Below are 17,080 nucleotides of genomic sequence, written 5' to 3'. Positions count from 1 at the left end.
TGGTTAAGCTAAAACCAATTTACACTGACTTTTCAAAAATGAAATTGAAAACAACGTTTGACTCCGACTGATCTGGTTGAAATGTATCAGAAACTTTGTGCCGCATAGGACCCATCCAAACTCGAAATCTCTTGGTAAATGTGTTGGTTTATAAGCAAAGAAAAAGAAAACCTGCTTACGGCCCACTTCCATTCATTATCTCAGAGTTGAAAGGTGCTTCCTTCGAACAAGCGCATAACAAAATGCTGACAGATCTGCACCAAACAACAAAAAAGTTGGGCACAAAATGTGACAGATATTCCTTTCTTTTGGTTTGGTGAAGAACTGTCTGGTATTTTTTTTGTAACAATTATGATGCGGTTGGTCGGGGGTCCCCGGTTCCAAAAAACTTAATTCCCATGGGGAACTGCAGCACTGAGACTTTCAGAAATGAAAAGCAGCCATTTGTGTACCTTGATGCATTGATTCCTATGGAAATCCTGTGCGAACACGAAAAAAGGAAAGTGTTCAAATTGGTATATGGAGGAAGGAAAGGGATAGGATCACAACATGGTAAGGGAGGGTGAAAGGACTAAATGGTTAGCTGGGCACTTACGCGGGGGGTGGGGAGGAGGTACGGGGGGCTGGAAAGGGGGCTGGAATCTACCGGGTGGACTCAGTTAGACTTCCACGTCTCTGAATGTCATGGATTTTGTTGCACTAAATCTATCTTAACCAAGGTTTTTTTGAATGAATGGATGGATGGATATATATTATACAGCGGCGAAAGGTGAATCATGCGTACATAGGCTTTTCTTTAAATTCTATTGCTAATATACGTTGATTCACAGGACGGATTTAGATGCAATTTCCCAAAAATAAATGTCCCTGCCTTCCCAAACGGGAAATTTTGGGTGAACACTGGTTAAAGGGTGAAATGTAAGAAAACAAAAAAAGCTGTTTTCAGTCTACTAGCATTCATTTTCCCATAGAGAAAAACTTGATTGATCAAACAATCGTAGCGTGAAAACCACTGGATGGATTTGGAGCAAACAAACAACTTGTCCACAAAGCGCTGCAGAGATGTGCCTATTGTTGGTTTGGGGTAACGCCATCCAGTAGTTTTTAACATTTTCAACTGAGAACGAAATATCCCATGCTCCCAAAACATTCCTATACATCTCCCAAAGTCCATTGCAGCAGAGGTTCAGACGCTTTTCAGAAATGAAAACAACCTTATTTTTGGCTGATGCGAGGGATTCCTGCAATGATATCAGGGGAAGTCGAAAATTAAAAGAGTTAAAAATTAAATTTGAAGGAGGAAAAGGGGTGCATTCTGACCAGGCTAGAAGTGTGGACGGGGAAGAGGACAACCTGCGACATGGTCGGGTTGGTGGGCTAGGGAATCCCTTTGGGGAGAACATTTTTGACTTATCAGGACAAATATCTGGGGAATCTTGAGATTACCGTGTAAAGTTGCAAGACTGGATTGAAAAATAAAATGCATCAAATGAACAAGTGAGTGAAAGGGGGTAATGGTAGAGGTTTGCAGAGGGAATACAATGGCAGAGAGTGGGGGGCAAGAAAAGATGAGGGGGCAATATGAGTTCAAGCGCAGATGGTGGAAAACATTTTAATTTGAGTGTTCCGCCACTACGATGGAATCTGCAAATGTTAAGTTGCTGTGGGAGTCTGCATTCTGGGAACGGTTATTGCAGGAATCAATAGGAAGCAGGGAAAAAAAAGTCACTGGGTCAGTCTTCTACACCTTCATAGATCACATATTCTAGGCAAGGAGCAATGGGTCTTTGGGAATAAAACTGAAACCTTATGGCAAGTAGAGCTTGAGGACATAGCTAGTGGGCCAGTGGAAATCACTGAAGAGCAGTGGATCCTGAGGTTGCTAGAGGGTTATGGGCCCCAGCCTTAGCATCCACCTGGATGCTTCTGTCCTTTTTTTCTCTCTCTCTCTCTCTCGTCATTCGACCCATGAAGCGTGTGTCAGTGGAGGCTTTCGCCGCTACTTTCTCTCCTCCTTCTGCACCTTTGGCTGACTCATCCCAACACAGCCCTTTCCAGCCTTTATCTTTCCATCTCTGACACTCGATGTACTTGCCCCTTTCATGAGGATCCGCTTGAAGCCCAAATCCAAGTGCAACTCCTAGTACGACTCCAACCTCGTGATCCTTAGCAAGTGCAGGGTGGCAGAGAGGAAGTGGAGGGCAACAGGTGCACCCTCTGACAAACTGGCCTGCCACCTGCTCCAAAGGCAATACACTATCTGTCCTGGCAAAAAGAGCTCACATCCAATCCCGCGTCGCTGCGGCATCTAACTCCTCGGCCAACTCTTCAAAATCTGCAAGGAGCTGGCCAATCCTGTTGCAGTCATCTCCTGTTCCCTTCCAGGCCCTCTGTACGGCCTTGGCTTCTCATTTTATCACAGACTCAGGACATCCTGTCCACCCTCTCTCCCTCTTCCTCCTTCTCCACTCCTGACCTTCTTGTGGCCGCCTCTCCTCCTCCCTTCTCTTCCTTTCCCCTGTACGCCCCTAATGACATTTCTAGACAAGTCCGATCTATGAAAGTGTCATAAAAACAGGTTCTTCCCTGTTCCTCCAGAACCATAAAGGTCCACATCGACACCCTTGCTCCACCCTTGGCCAATTTCTGCAATCACTCTTTTGCTTCTGGGACCTACCCCCTGAACTCCCTTGTGCACCCCCTCTTAAAGAAGGTTTCTGCCGATCCTTCCTCTTCTGCTAACTATCGCCCGATTTCTATCACTACTTTTCTGGCCAAACTCTTGGAATAGCTGCCCGTCTCCCAGCTTAACCTTCATACTGAATCTGTTGGTTGTCCCCATGACCATCAGTCTGGCTTCAGAGCTGCCAGCAGCAGAGAAACTGCTCTCCTGAACATCAGTGAAGAGCTGCTCTCCAACCTGGACTCTAACCATCCTTCTGTTCTCATTCTCCTTGATCTTTCTTCTGATTTCGACATGGTTAACCATGCCATCCAGCTCAAGTGCCTCTGTGATAACCTGGGTATCATTGATTAGGCCCTGACACGGCTGACACCTTTTCTCACTGACCGATCCTCTCGGGTCCAATTGGGGTCCTTCCTCTCTATCATCTCTCCCTCTACCCATGGTGTTCCCACAGGGGTCTAACCTCTCTCCCTGGCTGTTCAACCAATACCTGGCACCTCTCGTCCACCGCATCACTGCTCTCTGAGCCAACTTTCAGTGTTATGCGGATGACACTGAGCTCTCTTTCAGGCTTCCCTCGGCTGCCTCTAATCCTCCTCTCATTCTTGACTGTCTGAAATTCAGGAGTGGTGTGCCACCAATGATCACTGCCCTAATGCCAGTAAAACGGAGATCCTCCTCATCGGAACACCAGCTCCCTCCTTTCCTCTCTCCCTCTCTGGCCGCCCACTCTGGGTACTCTTCCTACTCCTACCTCTGAGGCTAAGAACCTTGGGGCCATCTTCGACTCCACCCTCTCCTCTCTTCACATCTTCGACAGCTCTAAGAAGTCAAACTATCAGCTGCACCTCCTCAGAGGTATTCTCCCTTTCCTCACTTTCCCCCAGAAGCTCACCGTCTCCAGAGCTCTGGTCCTCTCAAGGCTGGACTACTGCAACAGCCTCTTTTTAAATCTTCCTGCGTCTACTCACCATCCTCTACAACTTATCCAGAACAGGACTGCGAGACTTGTCGTTGGCCTCAAGACCATGGATCGTATCTCTTAAGCTCTGAAATCTCTTCATTGGCTCCAAGTGGCGGCAAGGATCAAGTTCAAGACCCTCTGCATTGTCCACAAGGCTTTCTAGGGCCTGGGCGCACTACCTCCAACTCTCTCTTCTACGTATCTCCCTTCTCGAGCTCTCCGCATATCCACTACTAACTCTCTGAGGTTCAATCGCTTTGCCAAGCACAGAGTTGGGGGCAGATCTCTTTCTTCGGCTGGAGCCTCCCTCTTGAACAGCCTACCTGCTTCTCTCAAACTTGAGCAGAACTGTCTCCGGTTCCAGAGGCAACTCAAGACCCTCCTCTTCGCTTCTGCTTTCTCTCTTCCACTCCCCTGCTGATGACCAGTCTGTTAAACGCACTTGTCACCTGGCAATCCTATGAACTTGAGCCCTGGTCCCTGCCTGTCCAGTTGCACCTTGCACTGCCTCTCAGCTCCCCAGCACTCGTGGTCTGTATCTGTAACCCTACAGTCCCCTCTCCCTGCACTTATGAGCCACCCTTTGGCTGAACTTTGATTACCTGCACTAAGCCACCTACTGGCTGCACTTGATTACCTGCACTTCTCCACCCCCTTCCCTGTGCTTGCGCAATCTGAATGACAAACGGCCTAGTAAGATTGTTGTTTTGCCCTCCCTCTGTTTCCCCCTCCTTGTCTTGTCGCGCCTAGGAACACTTGTGTACAGGTGCGTTATAAATGCCGTATCATAGCCTGAAGGCATGCAGTGACCTTCCATCTTAAAATCATTGGTGCAACATGTACACATGTACCAGACAAAGTAAAATGTACTCAACTTTCACAGTTTATGAGAAGTATGCTAATAATTAAAACTAAAGAGAAGCAGTTGACACTCCACGTTATTTACAGACACACACACACACACACACACACACACTCCATCTTAGTTAAAGAGGTTGTGTCCATTTTGCACAGGTAGGAGCGTTTTGTTGGCAGCACTGCACACGTAATGAAGTGTTACACATGATCTGTCCTGGCCAGGGGAAGGCAAAGAACAGTATTCAATAATCTTTAAAGTGATGTGGGGAAGAATTCTGAGCATACAATTTTTGGAAGCAGGCACATGATGCAGAAAGATTTTCAAGGTAAGTGACTTTCTTAAATACCTCTGTATAACTTTAAGGCAGAAAGCTAAAAAGGTATCAAGAACACCTCACTACAGAAGATGCCGGAGTGGGACCTTGTATTAACTACAATGCTTAAACAAGGTTATTGCTTGGTGGTTCCTCTGTGCTTAAAATATAGAAACAAAAAATATTAATCTGTACTTTGAATTAAATGCTCTGCACGGCCAACAATGACTCCAAACAGTTCCTTGTTAGGCAATAAACGTTACCTGGTAGTACATTGTTGAAACTACAAACCAGCATGGCAAAGACAAGAAGAAACATTTCTGTAACTTAACTAGGGGATGTTTGCAGTTGAAGTTGCCAGTTTATAATTAAAATAAGCAGTGCTGCAAGAAATGCCTTGCCTCGTTTGGAGGCACGTTTATCACACCAATTACAGATATACTGAATCCGAGTCACTAATGCATTAATCAAATCACTATTGAAAATAAATATTGAGTTCTGAAGTCAAAATGAAAGTCAATTTACCATAATGTTTGCAATCTCCTCTGGGTTATCTCCGTCTAGGTCAAATTTGAAGGTCACCATTTTCCGATTGTGTGTCTCCAGCTGACACTCAACTACACGGTCTCCTTTGTTTGAAACCTGAAAGCAATAAGTGAATCTGTAATTTATGCAAGATGTTTAAAGGCATTTAATTCAAGAAAAATCAGGGCACACCTCAACAATGCATAATTATACAGCAGCATCACTGGAATACACAAAGTCAGGATGCAAACAACCCCAACTGTGGAGGACAAATGTAGATACATTTGAGAAGGAAATATCTTGATTCTAGACCTTAACTTCAACGCATACAATCTATAGCATTACTGGTGTACTCAAGCTCGGTTCCCAATACCCGGCCTAAAAGGTGGCTGCCAGGATGTCCACATCCACTCTGGCAAACCACCTTGGTTCATGCGCTTACCTTTCCAGACTTGTCAACTTCTGTCATGTTGCTGGCAACCTTTCCTACATGGCACCCAATGCATCCATGCATGGCACTGCACACTTGGGTACCTCTATCTCTCTATTTAAATCTCTACGGGTTGCTTTGCTGTCCCCAGCCAACCGCTCGAGCTGAAATACAACCACTTTGTAGGAATGCTTTACTTTTCTCTTTACATGGTTTTCAAGCTTCGTAGGCAGACCACATTAGGATCTGCGTGAAAGCCTTGAAAAATATATGCTTTGATACATAACTGTGCAAAGTTTATTAAATTATAATCGCACTTCAAATTCAAAAAACACCAACAGTCATCCGGCCTATGATAATGTCATCGGCCATGGGCAAACAAGGAGACCTCTTAATCTGGCCTGCCTTTGGCACAGACTGTAGACCACATCTGGTATTGCCTGGGGCATTGCTGTTTAAATAGTACATCCTCTGCAGTAAGGCTCTAGGTTTGTCGGTCATGAGGTGGGGAAGGGTTTGGTAGCAGTGACTGGGAAGGATAGGCTTAAGTGAAGTGGTGCGTTGGGGTTTTGCTTTCAAGATTGTTTGCAATAGTTTTAAATTGTAAATTTTACAAGCAAATGGGTCAACAATTAGTTCTAGCCTTCTAGGAGAAGAACTCGAAGGAATCTGAGAGTAAATCTTATACTTAAAGGTTTGTCACAGTACACAAACAATATTTCTCTGTTTGCATGTGATTTTAACTAATTAAATTACAGAGAATGCTGTAATAACTAACATTTTATAACGAAAAATATTAATTATTTTTTTTATTCTGGGGGTCCCCCCCAAAACCCGTTTACCTATGCTTTTAAACCCACTACACTAGTAGAAGTTACTGCATATTATTGTCTCATTGCCAGTTGATAGTCCATCACAATGTGTGCCCGATAATAAAATACTATCAGAATCCTATCTTAATATTTAACTGTGTCTCTCAAATGACACCCCCCCCAAAAAAAAGTGCTAAACCTAGTATTATACAATAAAGTGGCAGATTCACACGGCCAGAGTTGAGCAATAGCGTCATGTCATCTTGAACTTACATCTAATTTGTGACGCACGTTTTCAATTTGCCATGCTAATTCCCACACTGACTCAGTTAAGAAAACATTGTCATAGGGTTTTGACATGGCTCCAACTAAACTGCCCTCGCAAATGCGCAGCCGGGGTAAAATAAAAAATGTAAACAGGGGACATGATCAAATAAAAAACTTCCACCACTTTTTGTTTTTTGTCTCCTTTAGCGAGAGGGTACACACAGACATAGGCTGCTTACTTGCTGCAACATAGGTAACCAAGCAGCACCTCCTTATTGAGGCCCAACAAGGCCAGTACAGGTCTGGTGTTGCCTGGCAGAGGGCACATACACTAGCAGTTTGGGATGGACAACTCTTATTGTTGGCAAAACCAGACTGATTTGTAGATGGCTGGTTCCTTTCTGTAATCCCATAGACAGCCAAGAACCATGGCATGGAAGGTCATCCAGCAACACCAGTTATAATACAGCCAAATCATTCATACTGCCATCTGTGCCCAGGTACAGCACCTTTAGTCAGCACAGCTAATACCACACACCATTGCGCAGTTTGTTGCATTATTCCGATGAGAGTCTGGCCGTGAGACAATCCGTGAAGCTTGTAGGACAAGTGGACAAACCAGGAGAGCAAGCAGATTGCAGCCTGTCCCACACCCAATGTAAAAGCACTGCCTGTCAGAGTGGGGAGACAGGTGGGTGCACCCACATAGAAAAGAAGACAGAACAGAAAGCAAGCCGACAGCATAGCTGTGTCTGCACAAGACCTCAACTACGAGTAGATGGAAATCACCATTTTATTAGCCAAGCAATCATAAAAAACCCAATGTTTGCCTGCCCTGTTGTCCTTGAATCAGCCTGTTCGGCAGCACTCATGGCAGGAAAACAGTGACCGCAGCACTGGCAAGCAACTGATTCAATCCAATGGTGCCTACCATTAACCCGCTGCCTTTACAAAGGCATTGTGCATTGTTAGGGTCAGCAATGAAGGGCACCAAAGAATCAAATACAAAGATACAGTGCAGTTCCTAAATCCAATTTAATTGGATGACTAGGAGTAAGATGTCTGTCTCTTCTCACTGTTTTATTGTTTGATTGATTCATATTGCAATTGCTTCAACAGTTTTATCTTTCATGTTTTATGTATTATGTTGTTCCATGTACAGCGCTTTGGCGTAAGGCGCTTTATAAATCAATAAATACAGATACGTATGAGTAAGTGAAAGGACAGTTTAGTGGGACACAACTGACTTACTGGTAAGGAGGAGAGTGGAGAACTCCTGGCTCCAATGTCACAACCACTATTGGTTTGTCATGTATGACATATATTGGTAGAATGGGGTATAAGTGTCTTTCTTTCGATACTGCCCTACTTAAGAACATCCTTTAGGACTGTATCAGAGGTTTTCAGCTATTGTAGATGCATAACGCCATGTCTCTACCCTCTATGTTGTCAATAACACCTACTTATTCTTTGCTTTAGGTGTGTATCCAATAGCTGATGTGCTTCAGCACCAAGGTACTTTTAATGGTGAATGCTGTATAAAATGTGTTACTATTTGGAAAAACAGATCAACCACTTCAGCGAGGCAGGAAATATGTGTGGGTCCATTCAACAAGCAGATTAAATGTAGCGAGAGTTAGATCAGAATTTCATTTTTACTTTGTGTACGCTACACGTTTTGCTGTTTTTTTTTGCTTTTTTTTAATGTTCGTTTTGGGACTATAGGCACTTCAACTGAAGTCCCCCTGTCACTTCAACCCCTTTTCTGTGCTGCCATTAGAAGCCCATATGGCTACCAGAGCATGCTGCTTTCTAAGCTTCCAGTTTTGGTCCCAGGATGATTTCCAGGGCTATTCTATCATCCTGAAAAGTGTGTTGTGAAGTAGGCTGGAAGCAGCATTAATTTAGTTTTGCCCACGCCAAGAAAGTAGCCACTTTTACCACATTAGTGGCCCAATGCACCTATATGGTGGACATTAGGCTACAAATGACATTTTCTTAAGCAATGCTCTCGGCTGTGGATTTTTTGGTACTGTGGAACCACGCGGTATGGCCAAGTTGGCGGTTTTCATACGCTTATCCTGACCCCAAAGGCATCCTTGGTTCTGGGTTAGACCACTGCAAACTAGCTTAAATTCCCCCAGATAGCGCAATTCACATCCTGTGTGAGAGCCTGTGCGTTTGGCAGATTTCAGGGCCATCCTGATTGACTGACACCAAAACCTTTGTGAGCTTGAAGAGCTAGTTTTGGCAAACCGCTGTGTATATATTTGATCAGTGAAGATGCTGTTCATTATTCAGCTTTCCTTTCCATGTTGGCTGGGCAGTGACTCCATTGTCCCCCTGCATCTTGTAGCTGGAGAATTTATGTCCAATCTTCCTTTGTTTCTTGCCATCCTCCTATATGGTTAGGCTGATTAGACTGGCTCTTCTCATTTGTAGGTCCCCATGTAACATCCTTTTGGCCCAATTGCCTAACTAAAGTAGGGGGTCCCTCTTGATCTCCCTAGCTTGGAAATCAGAGAAGCTTGCTGTAACTATACGTCAGCTCCATAATGGCACCTCCTGGGCCGCCAGCTGCTCACTTTTTCCTGGGGCACACAACATCAAGGCTCACTCTCGATCCTACTTCTAGTTGGATTGTCATCATTTATGTTCCTCAGCAATAGAAAACAAATTGCTTTCCTCTCCCTTTTTGTCTCAACAGCATGCACTGTGAACACTGGGGTAACCCCAAGGCGCCTGCCTCTATGCTCTCTTTTTCAATCTCTATTTGACCACTCTACCAGGAATCATCCGCGCGCACAACCTCTCCTGTTACAAGTACGCCAACGATACCCAAATTATCCTAACAATTCCCAAAACAAGTACCAACCCTCGTCCCCGATCTTGAAGCTTGCCTCATTGATATTAACCGATGGATGACAAGAAATCATCTCTTTGTGAACCCAGATAAAACTGAAATCATGGTGTGCGCCAATACCACTCTTCTACCGAACCACTCCCCTGGCCCCGCCCCCCCTCCTTTCAAAATAGTCAAAAACCTTGGCTGCACTATGGACTCAGACCTAACCCTCTCCCATCAGAATAATAATATATCCAAATCTTGTCACTACCACCTCAAATTCCTTAGACGCATTTTCCCTTACCTCACCTAGCCTAACAGATTTGCCGCTGTCATGCCCTTTGTTATGTGAAGGCTGGACTATGCCAACTCCTTATGCCTGGGAGCACCGGCATACCAACTTCAACTCGAAAGAAGCCAAAACGCTGCCGTCAAACAACTCCTCTCCCTGGGACGAGACCACATCTCCACCGTGTTCCGCACTCTTCACTGGCTCCCTGTAGGACGAAGGACCACCTTCAAAACCCTATGCATTACCCATTGATTAGTACACAAGACAGGCCCCACTTACCATCAAGAGAAGATTAAACCCTACCTCCCGTTGCGAACCTTAAGATCAAGCACTGCTCTCTTTCTTGTGTTTCCAACCTCCAATTGAGCCAGGATTGGAGGATCCGCCTTCTCAACCTTGGCTCCAACTCTGTGCAACTCACTTCCTCCACACATTCGACACACCCAAGGCTACATAGTCTTCCGCAAAGCTCTAAAAACCTGTCTCTTTCCGTACACCTGAATAATTGACCATCTAGGGCTGCTGAAACCCCACAACACCATGTATCAAGACTTAAATGTCAATGTGAGTCTACTACACATGCCTAGCTGCCTCTTGTGCCATCTCCCTCTGAGTGCAGCTATCGCGAAACGCGTGAATGTAACCCGTAACAATGGGCTGGTAAGAATAAAACATCCACTCCAGACACACACACACCTCTCCCATCACTATGCTCACTCTCTACTCTACACCAACACACAATAGAGCGCAGCTACACGCCTCGATCAATTTCGGCTTAGCTGCTCACATACGAACAATACTCCATGAACACCTCAACACCTTGCTAGAACGCAGCTATACCGCATGAAAGAAAATCGGCCTAGCTGCTCACATAAGCGTCCTACAAAGGCCTAATGCCGCTAGAAGACAATCTCAGAGACGGCACACATTCAACTGATCTCTCTATACCACAACACCTAATGTTAGGATGCAGCTACCATCAGGCTATCGCATCAGCTGCTCACATATTGAGTGCACCCAACACCCTATAATACACTACTCTCTCAACTGACCTGGACTACGGTCCCCGAGGGCGTTTAACCCACAAGCGCTTTGAAGTCATACCAATGATATATAGAGTGCTATATGAATGCCAAATAACATAACATAAAACCTTAACAGCCTTGATGTTGTATATTGACTAGGAGTGACTCATTTTTCTTTAGGTGGTGGTTGCCTCGGTCATGGAACAATTTTCTTACTGGCGGGCTGTACCAGCCTGTTCTCCTGCACGCACCAACCCTTGCTGTGTCATGCAATGCATGTGTCACCATCACTGATTATACTGTGGGGTATACTTGGACATACTTGATTTCAGCTCTGCAACTTAAAGTTCCTCTGTTTGTTGGTACTCTTGGCCTATATTCTGTACTATTTTAACCCTTTTGTTCCCTCCTTTCTAGGAACCATATCAGGCCAACCTGTTGGGGCAGTCCATTTATTGAGTTTGTTGGAGTGATGTCGTTTTTAATGCATTATCCCCTTACTGTATTTTTGCGTTTTACTTGGATTGTTGGTATATTTTAAAATACCTTTTTTATTTTAATGCACCTTTAACCCCTTAAGTGCAAGGGTGTGTATGTTCATCCTGAATTCCCATAAGGAATCATTGTAGGCTGTGCCCACTCCTGCACTTTAAAACATTTATTTGTACAGTATATTTAGTTTGGTTTATTTTATTGAGCATGTGATAGATCATATTTGGTACCAGCCCATTTATTTCTAATAGTGAAGCCCGACTGCTCTGTTACATTACCCACTGAGTGTGTTTAATCTAACCTGGTGGGCAACCTCATCTTCTCGGAGGGATAGGTCCTTTTGCACACCTCACCAAAGAGCTGTGGAAAAACCTCCCCAACATTCTCGAGGACCAGTCAGTAGGTATATCAAAAAGTGTTCCTGCTGTGTTCTGTATAACGCGCTTAATAACCAGAGGTTTCTAATCGCGGACCCAAGGATCGAACTTGTGTTGCTCCGCATCTTCTTGCTTCCAAGGAGAGCACAAAGACACTTGAGGACATTCAGTGTGGCAGAGGTGCTAAGCAGAGACTTGTCCCTGGTATGTGCTAAAGTTGAGGATTGTTTGAGGGACATGTGGTGCTCAAGATTAGAGGGAGTCTTCATGGAAATATAGGGATGGTACCCCTTGTAGAACAGTGTTAGGGAGATTTATCATTTTTATGCTTCATCCTCTCTCCTAGTGAGACCCCAACACGTTTTGCTGGACTTCTGGACCTTTCTCTTTCAATCCTGAATGAGTGGAGCTTTTTTCCACTCATTCATTCTTACAGGTTCTGTCTTTTGGAACTCTATACTTTGTATTCTACCTGTACTATGGATTCTGTCTGCTCAATAGCTCTTAAAGGCATCTGTGTTTTTACTACTGCAGTACACAGCTCCTTAGGCCTTAGGGCAGTGTTGCTGTGGATCCTTAGGGTCATCCTTTAAGACTCCTTTTTTTATATCCTCCAGTAACAACCCTTCTTAAGGATAGAGAGAGATACTTAGTATCTCTCCCAAAACTCAGAGTTTGGCGCACACACCACGTTCAGTGGAGTACCAAACGAATACCTAGTATCCTCCTCTCTGCTCCTGTGACTTTTTAGTCACATAGACAATCTCCTAGTTATGGCTGGTGGCAGTGAATGTGTTCTACCAACTATTGTGTAGTTTTCATACTCCCTGTCCTTTGTCTGCCAAAGTGCCTGAATAGGACGAGCTCCGATTGGGGATCTGGCTGTCCTGATTTGGACAGCCAAACGAAATTGCTGAGATATATTGCAGAGGAGTCTATGCTGGAACTGTATAAAAGGTGGGGCTTCTGAAGGGAAAAGCAAGTCGACCACTGGAAGCTGAAGTAACCAAATAAGAAGACTACCAGAGACGCCTGCAGACCCTCTGAAACACCGAAGAGACCACTACTGTCCTGACCCCGTTTTCTGTGTGACAGAGGAGCACTGAAGAGGGGGGACTCCTTCCCTTTGTCTGGTTAGAAGAACGAGTCCCAAGCCAAACTTTGAATTAAGGAATCTCCCGAGGTCCTAGGAGTTTCCAGAGCTGCAGAACCCCAATACCAGGAGACCTGCTGCCCATTTAGAGTGCATCATCATGGAAGGGCCGAATCTGTCCAAATCTTTGCTGAACCTGTAAGGACACTTTAGAGATCCGATCCAACACACCAAGACCCCTCACCAGAGTATGGGACTTCAGGAAGCGAAGAAGATTGACTGGGCGATCTGTGTCCTTTGTTGGTGCTGCAGAAAAGGCACCAAAACTGCAGAGTGAACCAAGAGTTTGCTGAAAGTAATGCCACAGGTCCTCCCTTGAGACTGGTGCTGAGAGATCCCATCTATTCTCCTACCTTCAGGCATCAGACCAAGAAATCCAGAGGTCGGGTCCAGAGCTGCAATATCGCGGAGCATCCGGCACAAACATTTTCTTCTAATCTAAGGGACTGTGTGGAAAAAGGTATTGCTTATCTGATTACAAAACATCACTCCAGAGTGCTGGAGTGCACCAAGAGGTGTCCAGGATCACCCCCTCTAACCTCTGACTCAAGCCGCTGCTTGTGTCCCTTCAAAGAGTCCTTTTACAGGTCTCCTTTGTTAGTCATTAACCTGCTGCTTCTATAACACTAGAGACTGGAAGAAATCCTCAGGAACATTTTGTATCTGCTGCTTGTCAAGACTGAGCCCTCTCCGAACTGTCTTTAGCTAGGGTTGTGTTTTTGGATTTAAGACTTGCTGTGCGAAGAAACCCTCTCTAGAACCACTAACTAACCACTTGCCTCCCTTTAAGTGACTTTACTGTACGTGTTTGGAGAGTAAATGTATTATCGTATGAACTGTTAAATACCGCAGGTGCGCGCAATAACCAATAATAAAAAACATTGTCTTTTCCCTTTCTAATGTTGCTACAAATGTAACCGCGAACAAACACAAAAGTGAAAAGGCCCTTTGAAGTGTATTCTCAAGTACTCTGAAGTGTTCTAGTGTAACATCTAATGTATCTAAAGTTGTTCAGGTGTATATATAACAAATATATAATTTTACATAAATTATAAGTGTAAGAGTTTCTTCGATGTGCATGTCTAGCTAAGGTTCATTACACTTACCTACAGCTCACACCTTACTGACTGCTCTGCCACTACCAAGGTCCTGAGTTAGTGCAGACTGATACTAAGAGTTGGAGATCTACAAACCACTAGGATAGCTTACTAAAGTATTATTACCAGTAGGACCTTAGGGAAACTACCCTAAAAAACAGTCCCTGGGCCACATCGCTCAGGACACTGGCATGAGCAGATTTGTCTAGTTAGGAGACCAACACCGTTGCTGGTTGTCTCCATTAAGCTCTAATGTAGGTGTACTAAAAAGTATATAACAGAAGGCCATACCAAAGGAGAGCCCGAAAAAAAAGGTAGTGTCTAATAATGGGTGGCATCTTGGTACCCATCAACAACCATGTGGTCAGATTGTCTGAATAGGAAGGTGAATATGACTGCCTTTAAGTCAGGCAGGAAGTTGGAAAAGGGTTGAGCAAGCAGGGATCACAATGTTCTCTATCCTTTATATCCTATGAAAACCTGCTGCAAGCAACGAGGTATATTCAGGACCAAGGAAAAAGAAACACTAGTTGTAAAGATGGGACAGCAGCAAGCTCTTCCTTTCCCTCTCACCGAGGCTGGACTGATACAATCTATTTTCAACTAAAAGAAACAACATTGAAAACCAGAAAAATCAATTACTGGAGTGAAGGAGTAAAGTATAAGTGATAGCTACCAGAACCACAATTAGGGAGACCACAATGCAGGCGTCAACACATTCCTTGGTGAATGCTACATCACCTTAGGTAAGTTAAATATTGGTCCATGGAAAATGGAATGGTTCCATGGGTTCAGTGATAGGAAGCTTTGAATGAATCATATCCACTTGCTGTTACTCTGGGTAGCCTTCAAATCCATAGATTTGCAGCATCTTACACGTTTGGAGAAAAGGGAAACCAGTACACAACTCCTGCTTGGTTCCAATTCTGCATGGTCAGGTCATATTCCTTTTACACAATTCCACAACGAATCCCACACTGATTTTGGCCTCATTGGGCGTCACCAGTGATGTGCATCTTGGGGAACTAGGGTCAGAAAGCCCAAGACTCACATCTGTCTAAACCACTGCCACCTACAGCAACATCATTATACTTAAGAGGGATGGGTGGAAAAGCTTTGATTTGCCCATGTGAGCGAATGCAAAATGTGCAGACTTTGAAAATCACAGCAAGAGGAACAGTATTTTCATCAGGTGGATGACTTTAGACATGGCTTGCACACACACAGTCTCTTAATTGTCCATGTGCATTGAGTATGTCCCCCACTCTCCCTTAAAAAGCATGAAGGTAGAGGTCCTAAAGATATATTCATCAAGATGTCGTCATTTAAAATTAAAGAAAAAAACAGGACAGCTAGGAAAAAACAAGGCAACTTTTCAGGGTGAGACTTCAATCTACTTTCAAAATCTTGCCTAAATGACCCAAAAAGAAGTGGCAGTCCTATTCCTTCGGATACCTGTGGCCTCTAAGGGATTGTGGGTGGGGTGCGTGGGAGAGGAACAACAAATTCATCAGTAAAAGTTGCCGACGGTAGTGACTGTTGTGCCTATTAGATCTCCCCAAACATCAGAGGGATGGGGTCCAGACTATCATGGAAACTGTCCCAGTGAAATAGTGTAGCACGTATAAACAGGCACACAGCCCTCTAGCTAGCGCAGCTTGAGACTGCGCAGAAAGGGCACCCTGTTACAGCACTCCAAATACCACTAGAGTTCCTGGGACAGGGCAGATCCTGTTGTCTGGCACTGAATGTATTGTAAGCTACTAGAGAAGCTGTGGAGTCCCGCAGCTGTCAGCGAGCAAGAGCATTAGAGTAGCTTGGCGCATCAAGCCACTAGTGTAGAGAGGTGACTCTACTCTTGAACATTCTGAGGCAGCAACCAGATGAAACTGAAGGGACAGCATGATCCCACTAAGCATGGTAGAGGGAGAGTTGTGGAGCCCGTTTGAGCCCTTTGCTGTGCCCAGGATGCTCACATAATATATTCCTCCCTTTGCAATTAATAGATAGCATAGACAACCAAACACCCCCGACCCCCATTTGCTTCCTTGTCAGCTCTTTTGCACCCTTTCTGCTTTAATGCACTGGAACTCATGGTAAACTGTTTAAGTCTGTACGCTATCCAGAGCCTAATTATATTATACAGGCCATAGACCTGTGGACGGGTTTCTATGAAGCATTAGAACTCTGCTTCTTTGTGTGGTGACATCTATTGTAAACCCAATGGTTGGAGCCCAGAGACTCCATGAGAGAATCGAGAGAATTTAGTGGCCACTTCTTGTGTACCTGGATATCATGCTGTAGGGTTTGCTCTCTCAGCCCCCTAGCTATTATGGCAATGGGGCAGGCAACTTGGTGAGTCGCAAGTGTCTCCGAAAGGAATAATCAGGCAGGAGGCATGGCGATGTTCCCTCACATCCACCTTTAAAAGTTCAGCCCCTATTTATCAGTGAGACTGACCCAGGCTGAACAATTCTCAGGCAAGGCAGGTGAAACACGCTGGAGAAGCCAATAAGATTCCATGGTCTCAATCTTTCACATTGTGTAAGTGAATGAAAAAAAAGAAAGTTGATACTGTGAGATTATGTCAGTTTTGGCCCTGCTCAAAAAGATAAAGGGCCTCATTCCAAGTCTGGCGCTAACCAATGGCGGTAGTACCGCCTTGGTCGGCACCGGACCCGTACTGGCACCGCCCTGGTGGAATGGGAAATTACCGCCCTATTCCGATTTGACCAGGGCGGTAATTTCCCATTCCCCAGGGCTTTTCCCCATTCCCAAATGAGCCCCCATAGGACTCAATGGGAATGGAGAAATTGCAAACAACAGTGACCGTACTTTACTGTCACCGTTATTGGCTAAAAAGCCCCTTTGCGCCCTCGTCTTCAACGCCTGCTAAAAGCAGGCGTTAAGGACGAGGGCGCAAAGGGAACTCGGAATGTGGCG

General features: G+C 44.8%; 1 protein-coding gene across 8 annotated transcripts in view; it reads right to left on the bottom strand.

Moving 5' to 3' along the window:
* The window catches only part of WNK1 (WNK lysine deficient protein kinase 1), a 2,404,646-nt gene that overhangs the window by 876,969 nt on the left and 1,510,597 nt on the right, over positions 1-17,080 (bottom strand). For all 8 annotated transcript variants that reach the window (XM_069628604.1, XM_069628602.1, XM_069628603.1 and 5 more), the window contains one exon: positions 5,348-5,464. In XM_069628604.1, coding sequence (XP_069484705.1) covers positions 5,348-5,464 — 117 coding nt within the window. The remainder of the gene's footprint in view (positions 1-5,347; positions 5,465-17,080) is intronic.

This window comes from Ambystoma mexicanum, chromosome 12 (genome assembly GCF_040938575.1).
Source record: "Ambystoma mexicanum isolate Mex_15411 chromosome 12, UKY_AmexF1_1, whole genome shotgun sequence".
Lineage (NCBI taxonomy): Eukaryota > Metazoa > Chordata > Amphibia > Caudata > Ambystomatidae > Ambystoma > Ambystoma mexicanum.
This window is presented reverse-complemented; position numbering and strand designations above follow the sequence as displayed.